The 22,269-nt window shown below is 56.5% G+C and overlaps 1 protein-coding gene across 2 annotated transcripts; it reads right to left on the bottom strand.

Annotated features, from left to right (window-relative positions):
- Positions 1-36: 36 nt before the first annotated feature.
- Grk2 (G protein-coupled receptor kinase 2) lies at positions 37-19,113 on the bottom strand. 2 transcript variants are annotated; one of them, XM_013150820.2, is made up of 21 exons: positions 18,705-19,113; positions 8,745-8,821; positions 6,718-6,791; positions 6,482-6,583; positions 6,327-6,401; positions 6,113-6,174; positions 5,408-5,459; positions 5,143-5,234; positions 4,662-4,761; positions 4,499-4,577; positions 4,289-4,419; positions 3,984-4,078; positions 3,777-3,884; positions 3,542-3,608; positions 2,975-3,075; positions 2,388-2,454; positions 2,212-2,307; positions 1,805-1,967; positions 1,544-1,680; positions 1,353-1,463; positions 37-1,276 (listed from the first exon to the last, which is right to left on the bottom strand). In XM_013150820.2, exons 1-21 carry the CDS (start codon positions 18,815-18,817, stop codon positions 1,112-1,114), a joined length of 2,067 nt encoding a protein of 688 aa, XP_013006274.2. In that variant the 5' UTR covers positions 18,818-19,113; the 3' UTR covers positions 37-1,111. The 2 variants fall into 2 exon arrangements, with proteins under 2 accessions (XP_013006274.2, XP_003468149.3); XM_003468101.4 differs by having other exon boundaries at positions 1,353-1,466; positions 18,705-19,111.
- Positions 19,114-22,269: the final 3,156 nt, after the last annotated feature.

The following is a 22,269-nucleotide window of genomic DNA, read 5'->3' as shown; positions in this document are numbered from 1 at the left end:
TCACCAGGCACAAAGAGAGTCTGAGCCAGCGAGGAGTCAGGCACCATTTTTTATAAAAACGCATAGTCTCATTTTTCACTCTTTAAAATCACATTCAAAAATCGGCAAAGAAACGCCCCGGGAGTGAGTAAACAAGAGGGGGTGCGCCAACCCAGCCCCTGGGGGGGGGGGCGCGACACCACACACGGCAGCGCAACTGGCACAAGGGGCATGCGGTGGGTGAGGTGGCACCCATGGGTGGTGGCATTGACAGGACATGGCCGTGGGACTGAACGGCTGGGGCAGGGACCCCCCTCTCATTGTGCTACCAACCTGCCCAGGCTGGCCTGCTGTAGTCCTGGGCAGGGGGGCTTCACCAGCCCAGGGCCAGGGAGCCAGGGGCCCGGCTAGGCCAGTGGGGCCCAATCCGCAGCTGCCCATTTGTGGTCCTGAATCCTGGTGCTCAATGGGAGGGAGTGGAGGCTGTGGGGAAGACAGCAGCAGCTGCTGCCAGTGCCACCCCCTTGGCTAAGCCCCAGTGTCCAGGGATGGGGCAACGGGGGCAGCCAGTGACACAGGGGCTTTTCCTGAACCAAGGCCTAAGAGCACTGGTCCCCATGGGAGGCCTCTAGGCCAAGGAAACAAGGGACTCCCTCCTTTCCCCAGTGGCCGGAGTGCAGGACAGTACAGGCTGTTTCTCTGTTGCAGGAGGGCTGTGGTAAGAAAGTTCAAGTAGGGTCCCTGCACTGCACCCTCCAGGGGAAGGGGACACTGGGATACCCAGGCATGCCGTGGGCAGAGCACAGCCCACAGAGCCTGAGGTGGCACAGCTCAGGGTGGCTTTGTTCCCCAGGGAAGGCTGTGGGGGGTTGCTGCTGTCCCCCACAGGAAGACACTGGGAGTGGGTGGCTCCAGGGGTCAGGGTGGGGGGGTGCAGGACAGTGGCTGAGGTGGTGGCAGCAGGAGTTGAGGCAAGCAGGCCCCTCCCTGGGGACTGGGCCAGGCTGGGGCCACAGGAGATCACAATAATTACAAAATAAAACCTTTTCCGCTTTGCGGGAAAACAAATAATAAAAATTCGACAAAATAAATTAGAGGTTTATAAAAGACGGCGGGCAGGCGGGTAGGCGGGTCAGAGGCCGTTGGCGCTGCCACGCTGGATGAGCGGCACCTTGCTCAGCTCCACTACGGGCGAGCGTGGCTTGTTCTTCATCTTGGGCACACGCTGCACCAGCTGCTGGGCCTCCCGGTAGGCATCCCGCAGCTCCTTTTTCCACTGTACCAGCTCCGGATCGCTCTGTGTGGGCCCAGCCTCCGTCAGCCTCAGCCGGGCACCCTGCTGTCCTCCCCCTGCAGCCCAGCACCCCACTCACGTCGCACTGCAGGACAAACTGCTTGCCACCACGGATCTTGAGCAGGAGGCACTTGCGCTCCTTGATCTGCGTCTCCTCCACCGACTGGATCTCCTCCATGGTCAGCAGGCTCTGCTGCGGGGTGGGGGCAGGCAGTGAGGGGCAGGCCTGGCCAGCCACCCTTGTGCGAGGTGCCCCAGCCAGCTCCTTACCGGGGCCTCGCCCTCGCCCCGCCATTCGAGCCGGTTCGGGAACAGGTAGAAGTAGCGCCGCTGCCACTGTGTCAGGAAGGGGTTGCCCATCTTGGACATGTAGCCATGCATGATGCAGTCCTTGCCCAGGGCGTAGTCTGCCACGAGACATAGAGGGCGGTCCAGGTTAGAGCCCCACGTGGCCACCTTGTGCCTGCAGCTTGGGAGACTTCCTTAATCTTAAGTCTGCTCCTCATTTCTATGCGGGCAGTGAGCCCTCACCTTCCTCATGGCCCAGCTGTTTGTTTTTGGCTTTCTTTCGGGCTTCCAGCCGGTCAGTCTCAGCATTGATGGTGTCAAAGACAGTTTCTGCCACCTCCTGCTGCCACCGCTCCGAGATGGTGAGGGGGAAGTTGCGGTAGAGCTCCTGGTCACTGTCCAGTAACTTCACCAGGCAGACAGGGCAGGGACATGTGGAGCCACAGAAGGTGCCAGGATATAATCAGCCACCTGCCTGCCCAAGGCCCTGGGGTGGGGATGGCGTGGTCCAACCACCTGCCAGGGACGTTGGGGGAGGGGGACTTGTGCCCTCGGGTGGAAAGGTTATGATAGGGGCAGAGGAGGAACAAGGATCCCCCACCCCAGGTCAAGTTCAGGGCTCAGATGTGTAGCCAGGCAGGGCCTGGTACCTTGATTCCTTTTGTGTCCTCCTCATCAAAGGAGCCAATGTCAAAGGCGTCGGCTGCGTTCACCTCCCCCCGTGGGGGGATCAGTGGGGGCGGATACTGCAACAGGACAGGGTTGGGCATCAGCATTCACTGAGAAAGGTTCAGGGGGCCCCAGACCGGCCCATGCCGGCTGTTACCTTCTGCAAGAAGACCATCTGCCAGTCCAGCGAGCGGAAGAATGGGCTCTCCTTCACCTCCTGGGCCCTGTGGAGAGAGGCTGTCACTTGGGCTCGGCACCTCCGTGCAATCAGGTAGGCCCGGCTGCGCTATTTCTGCCTCAGCCACTTTCTCACTTTCTGCCTCTGTGAACCTCGGAAAGCTCCTTGACCCCAAGCCTCCTTCCTCATCTCTAAATGGGAGGGCAGCACTTCACACTTTAGGGGACTGCTGTGAGCTTCAATGCTGGTAATCTTGCAGCATCCTGCCTGACATTCAGTGAAAGTTCAACGGACATAAAAAGCTGCTATTGTCATCACTATCTTTGTTATAAGGGCCCCTTTGGGAGCAAGGCCCCAGCCCTCCAAGCCCAGGCAACCCTTCTACTCTGAGGACATGGGCTAGGGCTGGCCATGACCCACATGTAAGCATCTCAAAGGAGGCGGGCTCTGAATGATGGACCCAGCCCTCCTTCTTGGGGTGTTGGGGGCACAACCAGAGGCCTGGTTCATCCAGCAGCCCACAGCAGCAACTCACATAGCTGCACGGTGGTGAACAGAGCACTCACCCACGGCCCAGACAGCCCAGCCTCCGGTGGACATCCCTCTGCAGCAAACCTTCCAGCAGGGAGCGGAGTTCGGGGGAGAAGGAGTCAGGCAGCTCCACAGCCTTGAGGGAGGAGAGGATGTTGGCAGGGGCTGAGGAGAAGCCTCTGGCCCTGTCACAGCTCTGGGGAGCAGGTCCAGCCCTCAGCAGGTAGAAACAAAGCCAGGCTTCCAAATGGCCTCAGCAAGTATAAGCTCCCCCTGTCCCCAGTACTAGGGATTGAACCCAGGGTCTTTATACCCTTTTTTAGACAAAGTCTCGCTTAGTTGCTAAGTTGCCAGAGCCAGGCTTCAATTTGTGACCTTTCTGTCTCAGCTTCTAAGAGTGCTGGTATTATAGGTGTGTGCTACCTCACACAGCTGTAAATGTGAGCTGTGACAACAGCTGGTAGAGTATGTGGACAAGTCTGCCTCACAGGAACAGAGGGGATCAGCAGCTTGAGATCACTGCTGGTTGGTGGGAACCAACAGTTTGTCACCTTGGCACCTGCAGGACATACCAGCCCCACTGAGGAGACCCTTATGCTCACCATTGTCAATGTCATGCGGTCGATCTCATGTTTGTCTTTGGTCTTGTGCTGCCGGAAGGGGCTGTGCCTAGGCAAGAGAGGCCGAAGACCAAGATCAAACACCAGAAAAGAGGAAACTGAGGCAGACAATATAAATCAGTCTTGTCTAAAATCAGGGTGCTGCCTGAGGGCTCCTCCCTTGTACTTGGCATAGCCTCTCTCTGTCCCCACTGCCCACCGATGATGGTCCACTCACCCCCGAAGCAACTTGAAGAGCATGCAGCCCAGGGAGAACCAGTCCGCACTGCTGTCATACGCCACACCCTTCTGCAGGACCTCGGGGGCCATGTACCCATGGGTGCCCCTGCAGAAGCAAAGGGCCATGAGTAGGAGTGTGTGTGTGTGTGTGTGTGTGTGGGGCACAGGTGCAGGGAGGAAACAGGTGGCCGGCCGGGGCACTCACACACTGGCGTGGGGCTTCTTTTTGGAGAAGTCACAGGCCAGGCCCAGGTCGGAGATGCGCACATGGCCGTGCTCGTCCAGAAGGATGTTGGCCGGCTGTGGGGGGAAGCCCAGTGAGTGTTGAGTGTTGCCTGGCCCAGCAGGGAGGGTTATGGGGTCCTGGGCCCTCCTTTCCCTAGTCATCTAAAGCCAGAGAGTGGCTCAGAGGAAAGGGCTCAAGGGGAGGAGATCGGCCAGCCTTGTCCCAGGTCTGCAGGCCGGGTGTGGCAAGGAGGGACAAGGAATAGGTGGCAGGTGGCACCTCACCTTCAGGTCCCGGTAGACAACGAAGCGGTTGTGCATGTGCTCTAGGCCTAGGATGATCTCGGCCGCGTAGAACCGCATGTCAGCCTCAGAGAAGACCCCGTGCTGGGACAGGTGGTAATGCAGGTCCCCACCTGAGGAAGCCCTGCAGGGTGAGCTCAGCTGCCTGCCCCAGCCTGCCCCAAGTGCCACCCGGGGCCAGTGCCCACTCACCATTCATGAGATCTAGGATGAAGCTGAGCTTGTCCGGTGTGTGGAACGCATATGACATGCAGACGATGAAGGGACAGTCCTAGAAGAGAGGGGTTGTGAGGAGAGACTGCATGGGGTCCCCAACCAAAGTTGCTGTGGGGCCCACCCTGGCTTCCCAGCTCACCCCGGTGCTGACAAGGGAAAGCATGATGCGCTCGTTCAGTGCCAGGGTCTCCCCCTGCTTCATCTTGATGCGCTTCTTGTCCAGACATTTCATGGCGTACCTGGGGTTGGGAAGGGTGGCTGCAGTCAGCACCCACCTCAGAGCTGAGCCCCAGGGCTGCCTGAGGGGGTTTGAGGGACACTAGATACAGTACAGGCACGTGACACAAGCTAGAGTTTCAGAGAGGACAGAAGGTTCTGGCTCACTGGAGGCTTCGAGGAGCCTGCAGAGTTGTAACAGCCCAAGCAAGACAGGAGGCAGTGGGCAGCAGCAGGTGGGGACAGTATGCTCCAGGCAGAGGCGACCCACTCAGGGACCCCAAACTTGGGGCACCAATCCCCTCATGGCTCCTCTCTAGGATGCGCTGGCATTCAGGGAACCCCCAGGAGCCTGATTCCTCCCTTGATCATCCCACCAAATGCCCGCTGGGCAGGGTGCGCACATCTTGCCAGTGTCTGCTTTCCGGCACCCGTAGACCTCGCCAAAGCCCCCACGACCGATGATTCGATGCACACTGAAGTCATTCATGGTCAGCTGCAGGGGTGGCAACAGCTAGGGTCACTAAAGACCACCAGAATCCCCTACACCCATGCCTGGCCACATATCTCCCCGCTGGGGTCCTCCCTTGGACATGGCTGAAGGGTGCTCCCACCTCCCTCCCACCTGGCCACCCTGGACCTGGCGACACTCTACCCGGTCCCACTTACATGGATGTTGAGCTCCACATTTTTCCACTGACAAAATCGTGTGAACTTATCACTGTAAGAGGAGAATCTGGGCTCAGGCAAGCTCTGGAGTGGGCAGATCGGGGTTGGAGACATAAGCTCGCCCCACTGACTACCTTCGGGTCCTGGCAGGGTGATGTGGGAATGCCCTAAGCTTGTGCTGGGCCCAGCATGGGCTCAGCCATTAGCTGTGTGGGGTCTAGAAAGACTGAGAGGGGAAGTCTCCTCGGCCACTCCTGACTTCCTGCCACCATATCCTCTAGCTCCAGCAACGCAAAGCTTAATCCCCATGAAGCCACCTGCTCCAAGGCTGGGCAGCTAAGAATCTAAAAACAGTGTTATATCCTCAATCAATCCGGAGCTGGGAATTGAACTCTGGACTTTGCACTTGCCAGGCAAGTGCTGCACTACTGAGCTATATTCCCTGCATCTCCCAGAGATCTGCTCACAACCAACCCCTAGGTCCTACTGCATCTGTGTGGGTTATAGGCGGTGCGCTCCTGGGGCCCTGGCAAGGTCCTGGACAGTCCATGGGAGGGAAGATGTGTATGGCCCATGGACACACTTAGAGATCTCATCCCTGTGAACAGGCTGTGACAGGCCCAGCACCACCTGCTTAGGACCAAAGCAGGTACCCTGTCCCCTTCTCAGAGCAGCCTCTGGCCCTCCCCACAACACCACACTCACCTTTCAATGAACTTCTGAAACACATCTCCTCGGAGATTCTGACAAATCTCTTCGATATAGGGCTAGGGAAGAAGCTGAAAGTGGGTGACTGAGCCCCTTCAGCTGAGGTTACCCTTGCTCTGCCCCCAACTGCCTGGGTTCTTAACTTTTGATTGTCCAAGGAGGACTCTGGCCTGGAAGGATGGGGCCAGTAGGGACTAAGCCTAGCACCCACCTGGAAGAGATCTGGAGGCACCTGCCTCTTCGCCAAGTGGCCCTGGACGTGCTCAGTGGCACTCTTGGAGAAGGGCTGGAGGGGACAGAGGTGGCCATGAGTTCATCACCTCTTCCCCCCAACAGGCCCAGGGAGGAACTGCCCAGGGCACTTACATGAGAGCAGGCCAGTAGCTCCTTCATGATGTAGGAGTCAAAGATCTCTCGACTTCGGGCCTCACGCTCTTCCTCTGTCTCTAGCTTCTCATATTTCTTGATCTGGAAGGCAGGAGCCACAGGTCTGTGGCTGATGGGGATGGGGTACCGACTCAGGAGAGTCAGCCCAATGCCCCCCTGTCTCCAGCCAGAGCAGGCCTGGGCCTCCTCTGGGCCCTAGGTGGCAGCCTACTCACCTCCTCGTAGAACTCTACCAAGGGCTTGGCCTCCTCCAGGTGGTTGAGGCAGAAGTCTCGGAAGAGCAGGTACCCTAAAAGCAACTGGACAGGTCACACAGAGCCTGACTCCTCTCAGGCCTTCCTGTCACTGTGCGCGGAGTGGGTTGGGACTCCCTGTGCTGAACTGGTTATGGCGGGGGTGGCACAGGTGGGGCTGGCTGGCCACTGCCAACCTGAGGATTCTTAGATTTTAGTTCAGGAGCCCCAAGTTTCTCCTCCTTCCCAGAATCTGCCTCCTCTGATGGTGGCTGGAAGGTGACAAGCACTCAGTGAGGAAGGGGTGAGGGCAGCACCGGAACCCCAGGTGGGTGTCAGGGCTCTGCCTGCACTCCAGCACAGGCCTTGGAGGGCAGTGCAATGCTGTTTGAATGCTGTCCCAATGCCGGCCACCTGGGCCAGCTCACACCACAGCAGCAGGAAGGAGGCCCCAAGGCAACGTTCCTGCTCCCCTCTTCTCACTGCAGCCTAGCCAGGAGTCAGAGAAACTGGGGCCAGCTGAGGAATGTGAGGCTTTGGGGCACCTGCTGGACATGTGGCAGGTTCCCAGGAAAGACAGGCCCAAGAGTGAGGGCCTTAGAACAGGAGCAGGCCAGGGTAAGAGACCAACAAAAGAGGCAAGGGGCCACAGGTGGATGCTCAGGGCCTTGAGACATCCTTGCCCTTGCCTGGGAGAAAGGAGTCGGGCTGAGGCCTGGCCCCAGCCCCACACCCTCCTTGGGCCTCAGGTTCAACATGGACTGGACCTGTGCTGGCGACTTCCCATGTCTCTTTGGGGGACTTGTCCGGGCATCATCTATGCCTCCACTGCCCTGGCCCCCTCTCCCCACGCTGTCAGCTCTCGTTTCTTTTCCCTTTCTCCCTTTCCCCACTTCTCTCTCTCTCTCTCTCTTTCTTTGTGTGTGGCACTAGGGATTAAACCCAGGGGCTTCACACCAAGCCACACCTCCAGTCCTTTTTATTTTCCATTAGGAGCTAAGGTCTCACTAAGTCACTGAGTTGCCCAAGCTGGGCTTGAATTTACAGTCGTTCTTCCTCAGCCTCCCAGAATGTTGAGATTACAGGCGTGGGCCTGGCAGTTATCATTTCTGGAAAGGGCAGCCTGGCTTCTGAATGCAGCACCTTCAAGCATTTGTGAACAGGGTGTACAGTAGACAAAATGCCCTCACTGACATCACCTCATCCATTCCTGTCAGTCTCTGTCAGTGAGCCTCAGGAGTCTCATCTCCCTGGTGGGGACAGCACCATGATAAAAGAGGTGCAGCAACTTGCCCCAGAGAGTCTGGGATCCAAGCTGTGTGCTTCCTGGCACACCGATGTCCCAAGGCCAACCTCTGGTGCCTGATCCTACCAGGATCCTACCAGGACATGCCCAGATCCTGTTTCTGGGAACGCCTACTCAGCTGTGTGTGGCTCAAACTGCTTCCCTGGGAGGCTTCAAGCCTACCTGCAGGGCCTGGCCAAGGGGTAGATAGCATGAAACTTCCAAGGCTCTGACAGGCACCAGCACCAAGAGGAGGAAGAACAGAGGAGCTGGCTTTGCACAGGCAGGTTGCTCAGACAGCCCTGGGGGCGGGGCGGGGCCAACCACAGCTGGGCAGGCGCCACAGGAAGGGCCCCGCCTCTTCCTGTCAGTTCTACCAACGGCACAGAGCAGCTGTGGCTGCGCCAAGGGGAAGCTGCAACTCTTAAAAACAAAAACCCCAAAGGAGGAACTTCCCTGGCAGCTCTGGAAGACCAGGCCCCCACCACTACGGGGCTTCCTGGGCTGATAGCCAGGGGCTAAGAGGTACGAAGGGCCACAGCTGGACTAGAGCAGGCCCTGGAGGCACCTGGGGAAACCCTGAATAGATGGGAGGCCACACCTCCTGGGAGAAGGGAATGCCACACCCCAGCTAGGGTGGGCAGCAGGGAGTCAACCTTGGATTCTCCCTGGGGGCCTGGGCAGTTGGACAGCTAGGCTGGAGAAGCCCATGGGCTGCACTCACCCAGCTTTTGGGAGAAAATCTTCTCGAAGGTCACTTCACCCCGGTCCTCCAGGTACTTCTGCATGACACTGCGGATGCTGCCGGCAGAGGGGGTACAGTGAGCAGGGCCCTTCCCAGAAGCCTGTGTCAGGGGTGTCACTGCTTCCTCCAGGGCAGCAGCCATCCCTGCTGCTCCCTCATCCTGACTAAAGTCACACCGGAGATGGACCAAAGGACACCTGTGCTGGCTTTTCGCAAAGGAGACGGTGGCCCCCAGGCTCTGCCCCCAAAGGCTAGGTGAACAGCAGATGGCTTTCCCTCCCCAAAGCCTGTGACCTGCAGAAGTGCCAGCGCTGCCACTTGCCAGCTTTGAGAACTTGACTAAATTGCACATGCCAGGCCTCATCCGTCAGTGGGTGTACAGACAAGCACAGGCAGCACATCCATACACTGGCGTGTTGTCTGGCCGTAAAAAGGAATGAAGCACTGACACGCACTACCACAGGGGGAGAGAGGATGGGCACAAAAGGCTACAGACTGTGCGACTCGGTTCATGAGACCATGGCACAGGCAGTACGCGGTAGCTGCAGGGCCTGGGGCAGGCACAGGGAGGGCCTGCCACTGGTATGGGGCTTCTTCCTGTGTTGAGGGAGATGCGCAGCATTAGATAGGGGTGAGAGTTGCACAACACGGTGCAAACTAAAAACCACGGAAAGAGACATACTTTCAAATGCTGGGTTCTATACTGTATTAACTGTATCCCAACCTGAAAAAACGGAGAGAGAAAAAGAATGAACAAGAGAACCAAGCTGCAGTGTTTGTGTCCCGACTAGTGAACTTGTCCCCTGTTCTGTGTCACTTGCCCTGGGTCTGCATCTGGATCGATGTAGGAGAGAAGCCGCCTGCAGTGGCCCCCAAAAGCTAAGCCCACACTCACTGCCCTGTTTTTCTCAGCACTGAGCACACAGTGGGCAAAGCCTAGAGAAGCCACCCAGGCTGCACTCCATGCCTCCGATGTCCCTTTGCTGTCCCCCTCTTCTGAGCTACCTGCGGTCTGATCCTACCGGCCTGCCTCACCAGCCAGCTGTGGTCACATTTGGCTCTCACTACCCTGGGCTACTGGTGGTGCTCAGCTGCCCAACCGAGGGCACGTGCAGGCTGGGAACCATGCTGTGTCTCCCAGGCCATGTCTTACCCCTGTGGCCCTGAAGGGCATGAATAGACACCAGCAGGCCTCGGATGAAGAGGATTCAGAGCTGCACGCTGGGGCTCCCTGTGTGTCGCACTGCACCTCCTCAGCCCCAGGGAACCCAGAATGGCTGCCCTGGTCACCCAGGCCATAGTCAAGCATCAGGGTCATGTGAGGAGTCATGAAACCCGGTCTACCCTGCATGCAGCTCTGCTCAGCATGCAGGCCCTGGGTCTGTGATATCAGGCAGGATGTGCATTGCCTCCGCAGCCCCGTGGTCAGCAGTTGGTGAGGGGAGGCGTGGAAGGGAAGGTACACTCTGGGGGGTGGGGAGTGGCTGTGTGCAGAACATGGAACTTTGTGGGGTCTCTGAGGAGCAAAGAGCATGTTCCCAGAGAGTGAAGCCCCAGGATAAGTTGGGGGACCTGGGGACAAGCAAAGGATTGCTGGCCCCAGGGTAAGAAGAGGACCACAGAGCAAGGAGGAGGACACAACAAAGGGACATGAAGAAGGGCAGTGTCTTGGATATCAGGGGGACTTCGGAGACTGGGGCACAGACTCCCTGGGTTACCACAGGAGAAGCCCAGGCAGATGACACTCAGCGGTGAGGAATGGCTTGAGGTGGGACGGGCAGGAAGTGAGTTTACCAGGCCAGTCTTCAAGGCAGGCTTCTGGGCCTGCCCAGAGCTCTAGAAGAACATGGTTCCAGGGCAGTGGGGTCACAAGTCCACCCTCCCCGCCATCTTGTGCCTTGGAGCCTTCCTCAGGAAAGGCCATGTGAGATAACAGCAGGCAAGCACAACCCTGAAGCTCTAACCCTCCTGCCTGCTTCCCACCCTCCGAGGCTGGGAGACGCCATGACCTCTTCCAAAAGCTGCCTCCAATAGGAAGTAGACCTTGATGACAAGGATAGGCCTTGGCAACCCTGTGTTCCTATCCTGAAACTCCTTTAGCACAGACCCCATCCAAGTAGGAAGAAAAGGTATCAGCCCAGAAGCTCCAAGACCCCAGGGTACCCCTCCCCCACCATGCTAGCGCCTCAGAGCTGCTTCCCTCTGAAAAAGCAAGGACATTCTTCACAAACAGGGAGGGGCTCCAAGGCTGCACAAGCTGCTGGTCCACACTGGCACTCCCAGCCCTCCTTCGGGGGCTCACACAAAAGTCATCCTCTACAACATACCTCCCCAACTCTGTGGGATTCACAGGGACTTGGGAGATAAGGACAAATCAAGCCACATGCAGCAGGGGCTTAGTAAAAGCTGTCCAACTGAGCAAGACCATCCCAGCCCTACAGGATGCAGCCTAGGAACCCAGTGGAGGAGGCTGGGTCAGGTCATACCTGCTGAGCTCTCAAGACTCATTGGGGGCTGCCAGAGGGACACAGGGGCATGGAGCCCAGGAATCTGAAAGGTCAAATACCTGGGTCTCACCTGGCAGATGGTCCAGGAAGGTGAGACCTTCACTGCCCCTTGGCTTAGCTCTGGTTGCTCCGCCTCTGTACCTGATTCTTGTATTGTGGTGTGTTTTGGTCCACAGAGAAAGGGATAAGAAAAATCAGTAAAGTGGGACAGAAATATCACAAAATGCCAATTTTCCACGGCAGTAAGGGATCAGAGAGGAATGGCCAAGTGGCAGACACAGATGTGCAAATGCAGTTGACAAGTAAAGCAATTTACCCACAAGTGAAGCACGGCCCTGGGAATGTGAGCCACCACGGGGCTTCCCTGGGAAGCTCCTGAGTCTGAGGCTTGCTTCCTGGGAACCAGCAAAACAAGTCAGCTTGGCAGAGGGAATGTTCACGCCGGGGCCAGTAAGCAGCCACTGCCTCTTCCTACCATGTGGCTCAGAACAGCTAGACACACAATAGTCCCCAACAGGGAAATGTGCTTGGTAAGACACCCTGTTGGCGAAGACAGAGGAAGCTGCCAAGCAGGGCCTCCTGCCTTCTTGGGGGCTCCATGTGGCACAGACCCAGGTCACAGCAGGAAGCAGGACCCTAGGCTCCCCTCAACAGCCACGCCTGAGCATGGTCACAGCATTCTTCCCAGCCCACAGCACTTCATGTTCTTCCTTAAAAAGAAAAAAGTCTTTTCTAAATAAAATAAACAGTCCCCCCCTCCCCCCGCACCAAACCAAACACTAGGTCAGGCCTGAGCAGCGTCTTCGAATGGAAGGTCCTCAAAGTGGCAATTTTAGGGTTTCCTGTCTATCCCCATGGGGCTGGCAGTTGAAGAAACAAGCAGGTTAGAAAACGTGTCACTGGGGGAAGTTCCCTTGGGGCGGCAGGTACAGGCTGGCACGGGCAGCGGAAGCAGCTCCCCAAGCTAGTTCAACATCTCCGGCACCCACTCCCCAGTGCTGGTAGTAGCAAGAGATGTGTTCAGAGCAGTGTCCCTGTCCCCACCCAAGTCAACAACCCCATATCCAGGGATAAGTGGCTCCCAAAATCCACTCAGGATCGTTAAGAGTCCTAAGAATCCTCAGAGGTGGGGTCTGGGGGCCTGATCTCTTTGGGGAAGGGCCTCGGAACCCCTGGGCTCTGGTGCCCAGATGGCATCTACTCAATTCTGGGTTCTCCAAGGTTCTTCCCCTCCTTCTTTCTGGGAGGCCAAGTCATAGACTTTAAATGTTGTTTCCTCATTTACAAAACAAGGGTGTCAAGGCAATGCTGAATTGCCACCTCATGCTGCCCAAGAAGACATGACAGGAGTGGACATTCCTGTAGTGCTGGGTCACTAAGCCACTGTCAGCCTATGTCTTCTGGATCACGGGACACAGCCATCTAGTTCCACTCCCTGGCACCCCCAAAGCTTGCTCACAGCCAGTGCCATTCCTTCTTGAATATGATCGTGTGCTAACTGGTTACATGCCATAGGAGGCCAGGCAGTCTCCTAGCAGGGCTGGGCCCGCCCGCTGGAGCTAAACACAGCAGAGTGGTTGCTACTCCTCAGAATAGCTTCGTGGTTTTTTTTCTTTTTTTCTGAACTCACTATGTAGCCCAGGTTGGCCTTGAACTCACAGCGATCCTCCTGCCTTAGCCTCTGGAGTGCTGGCATTACAGGTGTGTGTCACTACACCCCAGCCAAACCACTCTCATGTGCTGGTGTTGTTTTATCCAAGGCCTGGTATCAGCCCTGCCAGAGGATCCAGCGTGCCTTGGCCCCGAGGTGCTCGGTGGTTGCCTGTGCCCCATTCCCAGAAACCCCATTAACTAAGCACTCACAAAGCAGTGAATGAGCAGGCCCAGCTTGACACTGGGGGGAAGGAACTTCCTTTCTCACAGCACAGTGACTCAGGTGACAGGACACTGAGGTAACAGGCAGGGAGGGGTGACAAGTGAGGAGGACATTTTGGTACTTTCTGGTACCATGTGGCCCAGAAGAGGAGTGAGTCTTGCACTCTGTAGTGCAGTGGCTGAGCACACTAGCCTGGGCCCTTGGAGGCTAGAACTGGAAGAGAAACTGAGCTGCTGGCCTGGGGGCCCCCAGTGGGCCTGTGCAGGATTTGCACAGCCTGTGCAAACCCTGGCTGTAAAATACTTCTTAAGAGGGCCCCCTCAGCCTCCACAGCCCTGGGTGCAGTGTCTCAGAGGTACCAGCCTCTGCTGGCTGCCTTCCTGTCCACTCCTGCTAGGGCAGTGTCCCTCCAGGAATCTGCTTGAGTAGAACAGGCTTGGCTAGCACCTGGCAGGCCAGGTCCATATCTCAGTGTTCTTGACAGCGATGTCTTGACATCTCAGGAAGATGCAGGCTGGCTCCAAGGCTACTGGCTTCCAGGTCAGCAGGTCCCGGGCAGCCACGCTGGGAACCACTACTCTCAGGGAGATGACAGTTACTAAATCTGCGGCCAAGGCACTCCCCAGTGGCATTTCCAGGAAACCTGGCACCAAGGTCAGAGGAGTAGGAGGAAGTCCCCTAGGGTTTCTTATGACTATTTCTCAATGATTCTCCTTGGGGTTGACAATATTCTCAAAGATCAAGGATGGGTACACTATCGAATGAGAAAGACCAATCCTGACTGCCAAACCCACAGGAAGCCCTCAGCCAAGGTAAGAGAACGACAGCTGGCTCTGTGCACATGAGCCCACTACTGATGTCTACAGAAGCCCAGACTCCCAGGCTCCCTTGCGGGTACACACAGGAAGAGGCACTCTGGTGGCCTCATCAAATGTCACAAATATGCTATAAGCACCCACACCCTGCACCTTACTGCAGCTTCAGAGATCAAAATCTGCCTCCTGGTTAGCATGCGCTAGAACAGACCCCCAGAGCTCCCTGCTTGCAGGTCTCCCCACCCCAAGCCCCGGTCAGCTTCCAGCATCAGAGCGCTGCCCCCACTCCCACTGCCACCAGAACGCCCACCACTGCGGTTCACCCGTTGTCGTCAGTAGCAGTGCAGAGACAAGATGTTTTAGAAAAAACTGCAGCCAAACCCCTCACTTTCGGATCTCATTTGAAACAGACTAGAAATAACTTAAGCATGACTCTGTCCAGAGAAAATGGACCTTGGGTGCCAGTGGGGAGTGGAGAAAAGGCCCAGGAGGAAAGGGCAAGTATGGTGGAGGCTGAGACGTCCTTGAAGGCCATCACATGCTCCCACTGCCTGTTCTATAATATCTATGAAGCAACAGCCAAGCACACAGAGTCTGAACATACCCAAATCCACTGGGCCCTTAGGGCCCAGCCCTCTCTGCACAGCAACCAAGGCACAAGGAGGAAACGCTGCTGCAGAGCAGAGCGTGCCTACACCTGACGTCACAGGGAATTTACTACTAGGGATCAACTGTGCATTAATAGGACACATCATTCTCTTGGCTGACAGCGCCCAGATTCCCATGCACGGATCCCAACCTGCAATGCTCATGCTCCCTTCAAATCCATTTACTGACGGGATGGCGGGGAAGTGAGCGACTTAATGGCGAAGCCGTGAAAACCTCAGCTCTGGAAAGGAGGACAGATGGGAAAAGCCATCCCAGAGACCCATTCCTGGGGAACAGCAGTGGCAGCTTCAAAGGCCCAGAGCGAGTGACTGTAGAAACGATAATCTTGTTTTCAGGAGCAGGAGGAGGAGGAGGAGGAGGATATGGCTTGTGGAGTGGAAAGTTTTGGGTAAGGGACAGACGCTGGAGGCAGCAGGGTTTCTACTGGAGATGAAGAAGCTGCGGGAGGAAGACGGGCAAAGCCTTCCCTGTACCCCTTCCCCCACAAATGGAGGCAGGAAGTCCTGGCTGCAAGGAGTTAACAGGAACGAAAAAGAAGCAGCAGCAGCAGAGGAAGAGTGACAGGGTCTGGGGAGACAGGGAAGCCAGAGAAGGGCAGTGGGGAGGAAGCGTGTGGTGGGGGAGGGACTGGGAAATAGCCAAGGGACCCGCAGGCTGCAAGAGGCATGAGGCTCCCTCATGCTGCTACTGGGACTGTCAGTGTCACCAGGGAGGGCAGGGGGTACCTCCTGGGACCGCCCAGGCAGGGCTTCTCAACCAGGAGCCCAGAGATTAATTACATGAGGCCTCAGTGGTCATATTAGGCAAATGACGATAATTACAAGCTGGCTGCTGCGGCTGCTGCTGGGAAAAGGAGATGGCAGCTCCTGCGTGGGGAGGCCAGACCGCAGGCCCGGAGGGCTGGTGGGAGGAACGTGGGGAGGTCATCCATGAAGGGCAGCCCCCTCTTTTTTACCCAGGTAGAAAATAAGGCAGGCCTAGCCAGGATGAGGGACCCACCTGGGTCCCACATGAGCAGGTGTTGCGGAAGGACAAGCAGCCAGGGCCCCTGTCTTCCAGCTACACAATATTGCCTCCTACAAAGAGGTCAGGAAACGGGTCTGTTTCCTTGGATTCTATGGGTAACAGAAGGGGAGGCCCCTGTGCCAAGTCAAAGTGGCACTCTGCCCAATGACTCCTGTTCCCCAGAGCTGGGAAGTCAGGACTGTGATGCCAGCCTTAGCTCTCAGCCAAGCTACAACCCTGGGTACCATCCATGGTGAGGCTGCCAAGACGGGCAACTCCACGGTGGGAAAAGCTCCTGTCATGGGCACAAATCACGGTCCTTCTCCCTGCCCTGTGGGAATAGAGAAGACACAACCCTATATCCGACCCTGGAATGGAGCTGCCCCTCTGCACAATGAGCTTTGCCAGCAAACTCTGACTCTCTGTTTCAGCTAACAGGAGGAGACTGGGCCTTGTGAACTGTGACAGCTGGTGACACCAAGGGCTGCTCCACTGCTTCCAAGCTACCACTGGAGACCCATGGCTCGGCAGACAAGGAATACAAGCCACCTTACCCCACAAACTGTGGGTGAGAGCAGAGGTATACAGAGGAGGGCACTGGCCCTGGCTCTAGACCCATAGTTACAATCCCAGGTCCTTCTGTGACCAGGACCAGTCCCCTTTTCTCTCTCTGAGCTTCAGGCAAGCTGGGCCTGCTTCTCCTAGTTGTGAAAAGCACAAAATGAAGTAAACAGCATTCTGCAAACTGGAAAGACTAGGTGGATGCATGCAGTCACAACCACCTTCTCGAGGGCAGCAGGTATCTGACCCTGGGGGCATGTGCAAGGCCTAGTGGAAAGGGTGGCTTATGCTCCAAAACAAGAAGCCTGACCTCCAGGGCCAGTCCAGTGCTGCAGGGCAGCTCAGGGTCTTTCCTTGGCCTTAGCACATCCACGCTCAGTACTGGCGGCTCAGTGGTGGTGAACCTATGGCACGGCGTGCCACAGGAGGCTGTCTGTTATCACTAGAAGCTCTGAAAGGTTTGCCATTGCTTCTAGGCCATTCATAGATGTGGGCCATCTGCTCAATGCTGTGCTGCTAATGATGACCCTACAGAATAATGTGTGATGCCTGCCATTCCCCTAAAACTTCCAGCCCACCTTGTTTCTGCTCAGGATTATAAGACATTGCTCACCCTCGATGTTTCTTAAGCAACTACTGCATGCTAAGCATGGCCTTACCAATTTCACAGGTTGCTTGTGGATCAACTGAGATGACAGATGTCAAAATAATGAATTATTATAATTTCTATTCTTACTGCTATCACATAATCACTATCATGGGTGGAAAGAGTCCAGGGAAAGAGGACGGGCTTGTTTCTCAGGGTTCTAACACACCTGCACAAGGCGGGGCCCATCACAATGATGCATTCTGGGAAACTATTACCCAAATGCAGGGAGTTCCAGAAAAAGGCCCCACCTCAAAGCTCCCACCTGCAGGGAGGGGGGTGGTCTCCAGGCTGCAGCCACCAAGGATAGTCCTAGAGGTTAATTCCCTTCATGTTTCCTCCCTCATAGCTTTGTCATTTCTGAACTCGTTTTTGTCCTAACTGTCACTGCTCCCTGAATGGCCCCAGATGACAGTCTGTCTGGTTCCTGTTTTGAGAAATCTGATTGCAAATATCTTAGAAAAAAAAGGGGGGGGGGGCCCAACGGCCTTTTCAAAACACAGACCAATTTTCTTCTCCCAGGCTTAGCATTCAGTCAATCCGAAACCCAGTGAGCAGGCAGGGAGGAGGGGGCAGGAGAAAGCCAGGCAGTGCACCCCTGCAGCTGCTAGCCTTGCTTCAAAGTCTGAGGACACCATAGTCACAGTCCTGATTTCACACTGTCCACATTTCACAGATACCAAAATCCAGGCCTAGAAATGGGAAGGGACTTGCCCAAAGTCCATGACAAGACCATGGCAGGGAGGGCAAGTCCAGGTTCCAACCCGCTAGGGAACCAGCTGGCAACTACTCTCAGGCAGGCACCAGGAGCAGGGACTGGCCTTGGGATCCTGGTGGGTGGGCACATCTGCTCTCACAGATGCAGACATCCAGGCCCCTCTGTTCAGGCCAAAGCAGTGGGCAAAATGCGGAACTAAAGCTGAAAGCCCCGCTGTGGAGGCCAGGCATCACCTTGGATTACTTGGGTAACACTGGGAAGGCCAGTCTGGGGCTTTGGCTTCCTCACCTGTTTCAGGACAGAAAACCACACCTGTCCTCACCCCTAGGCTGCTGTTTGGCCTCGAACGATGGAAACACATTCTATCTATGGGCCATAAAATATGGGACAAGCCCAGCCATTGCCTGCATCTTGTGCACCTCTGCCCTGACACCCTGAACAGTTTAAACTTTGATACCAGGTGTGATGACAACAGTTGTCTAACAGAAAGGTGGCAGCCCCCTCGTTCCAGCTTTTGCAGGTGTGCTGGGTGGGATGTCCCCTGATCAAGAGCCCACAAGGCACTACGGCCAGAGTGGGCAGAGAGAGAGTCCTTCACCTGAGCGCTGTTCCCCTCCCACCCCGAGATGCTGCAGCAGCCCGTTCTGTGACCCCCGTGGCATTTTAAAGCACTCTCAATCCAAGCTTGGGGCAGTGACCCCAGTAGAGGGGAGGGCGAGAGTCCAAACGACTCTTCTCTCCCCAGCCTCACCCAAGTGTAGACTGTAGGAAAGTGGATGGAGGAATGGACTCCCCAAGGGTGGCGCTGGAAGTAGAGGCGGGAGACCGGATACTACAGTAGGACAGAAGGGGTAAATAAAGGCAGGCCCAGGGAGGGGATCCTTAGGACGGCGAGAAGGAAGGACAGCGACAGGGCCTTGAGGAAGGAGGCAAGAGCCAGGGGCTGACAGCGACCAGGCCAGCTGTGAGAAGCAGGAAGCGGCAGAGCGGGCCGGGGCAGTGCGGCCGGGCGCCCCGGAGTTGGGGCGCGCAGGGCCTGGGGCTGCGGGGCAGAGGGTCGTGAGGGCGGGCGCCGGGGGACCAGGGGGCGCGGGGCCGCGGGGCCGCGGGCCAGGGGCTCAGGGCGCGAGCGGGCGACTCACCTGGGCTCGGGCAGCAGGATCTTCTTGCTGGCGCGCGCGGCCGGCGTGGCCTTGCTCTTCTCCATGGCCATCAGGTAGCTCACATCGGCCAGTACCGCCTCCAGGTCCGCCATCTTGGCGGCGGCGGCGCTGCTCCTCCTCCCGCCGCCGCCGGAGGCTCCAGGCTCCGCTCCTCTCCCGCTTGTTCGGCCCGGCCCGGCCCGGCCCGGCCGCGCGGCTCCTCGGCCTCAGCGGCGCCGCCGCCGTCCGTCCGCCGGGTCCTGCCCGCCTCTCTCGGCGCCCGCGGCTCGGTTCGCCGCCGCTCACAGGCGACGCCGCCCCATGGCGCCGGCTCGGGCCCGGCCCCGGCTCGCACTCCGCTCCCGCCGGGACTGCAGTCGGGGCGCCGCCGCCGCCGCCGCCTCCGGCCCCGCCTGCAGCGCGCAGCGCCAGCGATCCGGCGAGGGGACTAGCTGGGCGGGCGGCGCTGGCGAGCAGCGGCGCCCCCTGGAGGCCGCGCGGGCGGGGCCGGAGCACCGGCAGGCGGAACTCAGACCGACCTAGATGTGAGAGCCTAATCCAGACCCTAATCATAACCTCGGTTGTCCACCCTGCACCTAGAACGCGACAGGAGTCCTGGGTTGAAGACGCCCCTAGACCCACATTGTAGCCACGACCTCGAGTCACGTCTCTGGATCCCAGGCTCCTGAGCCAACACTAGCCGTGGATCCAACGGATCCTGGACACTGACCAATAGCCCTAGACTCAAACTTCAGAATATGATTCTGGAACTTGACTCTGAGTCTCTGGCTATAACCCTCTGACTCCCTGAGCTTGCACACCACTATTCACCCACAACCTGACGCCACTCCTGGGATAAAGATCCTGACTTCAGACACCAAATAGGACCTTAAACTGAGACCTCGGACCTCGGACCGCAGACTATGACTGTGACCTCTAATCACAGCTCCGAGCCCTTACCCAGACTTCACACTGACCCCAGGCCTCCAACAGGCCAAAACCTTGATCTCATCCTAGTTACTAACCCAGCTTTTTCCAATCCCAGACCCAATACCATAACACGGACCTAGAGTTTTCAAAAGGTCCCTGACCTGGACTTGGAGCATCAACATCCAGAACTTTGAACATCTAGCCTGGGACACAGAACAGATCATGATGCAAGAACCTGGGACCTGACAAGTGCCTTCAGACTACAATGTACCCCATCCCTACTGCCTCCCCTTATGCTCCAGGCCCATCCTGGCTGTAGGGCTCCCAATCTGGACCAACATCCTTGGCCAGCATGCTCACCTCAGCTTTCTTCCCTGCACCCTGTCCCATCCAAAAGCTTACTCTTGATGGTTTCACAGTGTGGGGGACAAACCTCTCTTAGGTGATTACAGGGGTCCAGTATTGCCAGGCAAGGAAAACTCACCCTACAGAGACCCCACCCAAAAAAGAACAAGCTGGGTATCTCAAGGCAACAGCCCCATCTGAACATGCTTCTTTCTGAGTACTTCTCTGCTTTCCAATATGGCAGAGCCCAACTTCCCTCAGCCCTAGATACAGAATTCAGTCCTCATGCTAGCTCATGGATCAGTATCCAGGACCATTTTGCAAGGCAGAGACTCCCCTGTGTGCTTCTAGGCTAGCTTCTCGAATCAACAGGGCAAATTCGAGATGCTGAGGTCTCCTCAGTAGGTGATACCACCACCTACCCAGCTAGCCAAATCAAAACCCCAGGCTTCTTCTTTGGGACTCTTTCTTCAACCTTCCCCCTTCTCTTGTTTATCACCACAGCTTGCTGTCTGGCCTCCTCAGAATCTTCTTGATCTATCCATGTCTCAAAATCATCATGGCCACTGCCCCAATTCAGAGATGCCATTCTAAATTGTAGATCTGATGTAAGCACTGCCTGTTTGGTACCAAGAACAGCTCACTAGGGCCTCTGTAACTGATACTGCCTGGTTCATCTCCTGCCTTGGGGTCTGCCAGAGGACCAGATTCAGGGAGACATTAGTAAGTGTGTGATGAATGAACCAATAAATGAATGAATATGTGACCAAGTGAACGAGCTCATGGAGCACTTAGAATTTGGGGCAGAAAAAAAAGATCAGATACCACAGCAAGAGGCGGCTAACCTCTTTGCCTCATTCCCTGCCCTGATTCTTTAGAAGTGTGAGCACAGCCATTATGTTAGCTTGGGTTTTCCTATTTTAAAAAAGTTCTGCCCAGTGAACTTCTCAGACCCTAGTCTTTGTATGGTTCAGAAATCCCAGCTATCCTGTTCCAGAAAGTGGCCCTCCCCACTTCCAGTATTTGGAAACCCAAGTGTGCCATTCCACCCAAAGCCTGACCCACAGCTCTGGCCAGGCCTGAAGCTGGGACTCTTTCTCCATCAGCCTGGTTTCTAGCCCTGTCTCTTTTCAATTCCTGGGAGAGGAACTCCTGAAAGCCCTGGTTTTGAGAGTGAAAGGCCCTGACCTTGGGGAGACTGGTCTTTGGGATGGTGCTGCCCTCTGGTGGTCTGGGAAAGCCGACTGTAATCCTTTCAGGGCCGTTTCAGTGATTCCTTCTCTCACCAACCTCTTAGCAGGTGCCCCAGGCTGTGCTGGGCTCTGGCCAAGGTGCTAGAGCGCAAAGAGGAGAAGAGGCCCATCTCTGTCCAGCTGGCAGCCTATGACAAACCACTACTTGGCATCTCCACTGGCGACTAATAGGTGTTGCAAACTCAACATGGCCCACATGGAGCTCCTGCTCCCACCACCCAGCCCGTGTCCAACCTGCTCTTCTCTCCCCATTTCAGTTGCAGATCCTCCATTTTCCAAATCCTAGGAGTCCACTTCCATGCCTCTCTTCCTTCACCTGTCCTGGCCCCCAGAAATACACATCTGTTGTCATCAGTGCTACAGCTGTCTATCTCTCTATACCTGCCTCCTCCACGTGCTCTGCTGTAGCCTTGTCTCAGCCCCCACCTCTTGCCTGGATGCTTGCATCAGGCTCCTTCTGAGTTCCCTGTCCCCTTTGAGTAGAGCTTTCCCAGGTCTGAATTAATCTCAACTCCAGTGATGGTCCCTGCCCCTGAGCTTAGGATGAGCTACAGCCTTCTTCCTGCCTAAAGACCTGACAGCCTAGCCCTGCTCACCACTAATTCAGCACCTTCTGCCCATCTGGCTCCAGTCTCCCTGGCCTTCTGCCACTAGAATTAGCCCAGTCCAGTTCCACCCCTGCACCTTGCACAGTTCTTACCTAGCCTGCCCACCTCCTCTGTTCCGTATGGCAGGTTCTTTTTTTTTTTTTTTTTTGTCTTTTTCCTTTTTATTGGTACCAGGGATCGAACTCACGACTGCCTGCTTGCAAGGCAGGCGCTTATGCCACTGAGCTAAATCTCCAGCCCCGGCAGGTTCTTGCTCATCCTGCTTATAGGGCTCTTCCTTGATGTCCCTGTTTGTCACCAAGAATGAAGACATCCCCAGAATGAGACCTGCGCAAAGTTAGGAATGTAAAGAGAAACAGGACTCCATGATGGCCCAGACTGGTGGGGAAGAAGAGCTTTAAACATTCGTCTCCAACCAAGATGGCAAGC

The sequence above is a fragment of the Cavia porcellus genome, unplaced genomic scaffold, assembly GCF_034190915.1.
Source record: "Cavia porcellus strain 051 isolate PalLab524CR breed Dunkin Hartley unplaced genomic scaffold, mCavPor4.1 scaffold_17, whole genome shotgun sequence".
NCBI lineage: Eukaryota > Metazoa > Chordata > Mammalia > Rodentia > Caviidae > Cavia > Cavia porcellus.
The sequence above is the reverse complement of the archived record's forward strand: the minus strand, read 5'-3'. Positions and strand labels throughout refer to the sequence as shown.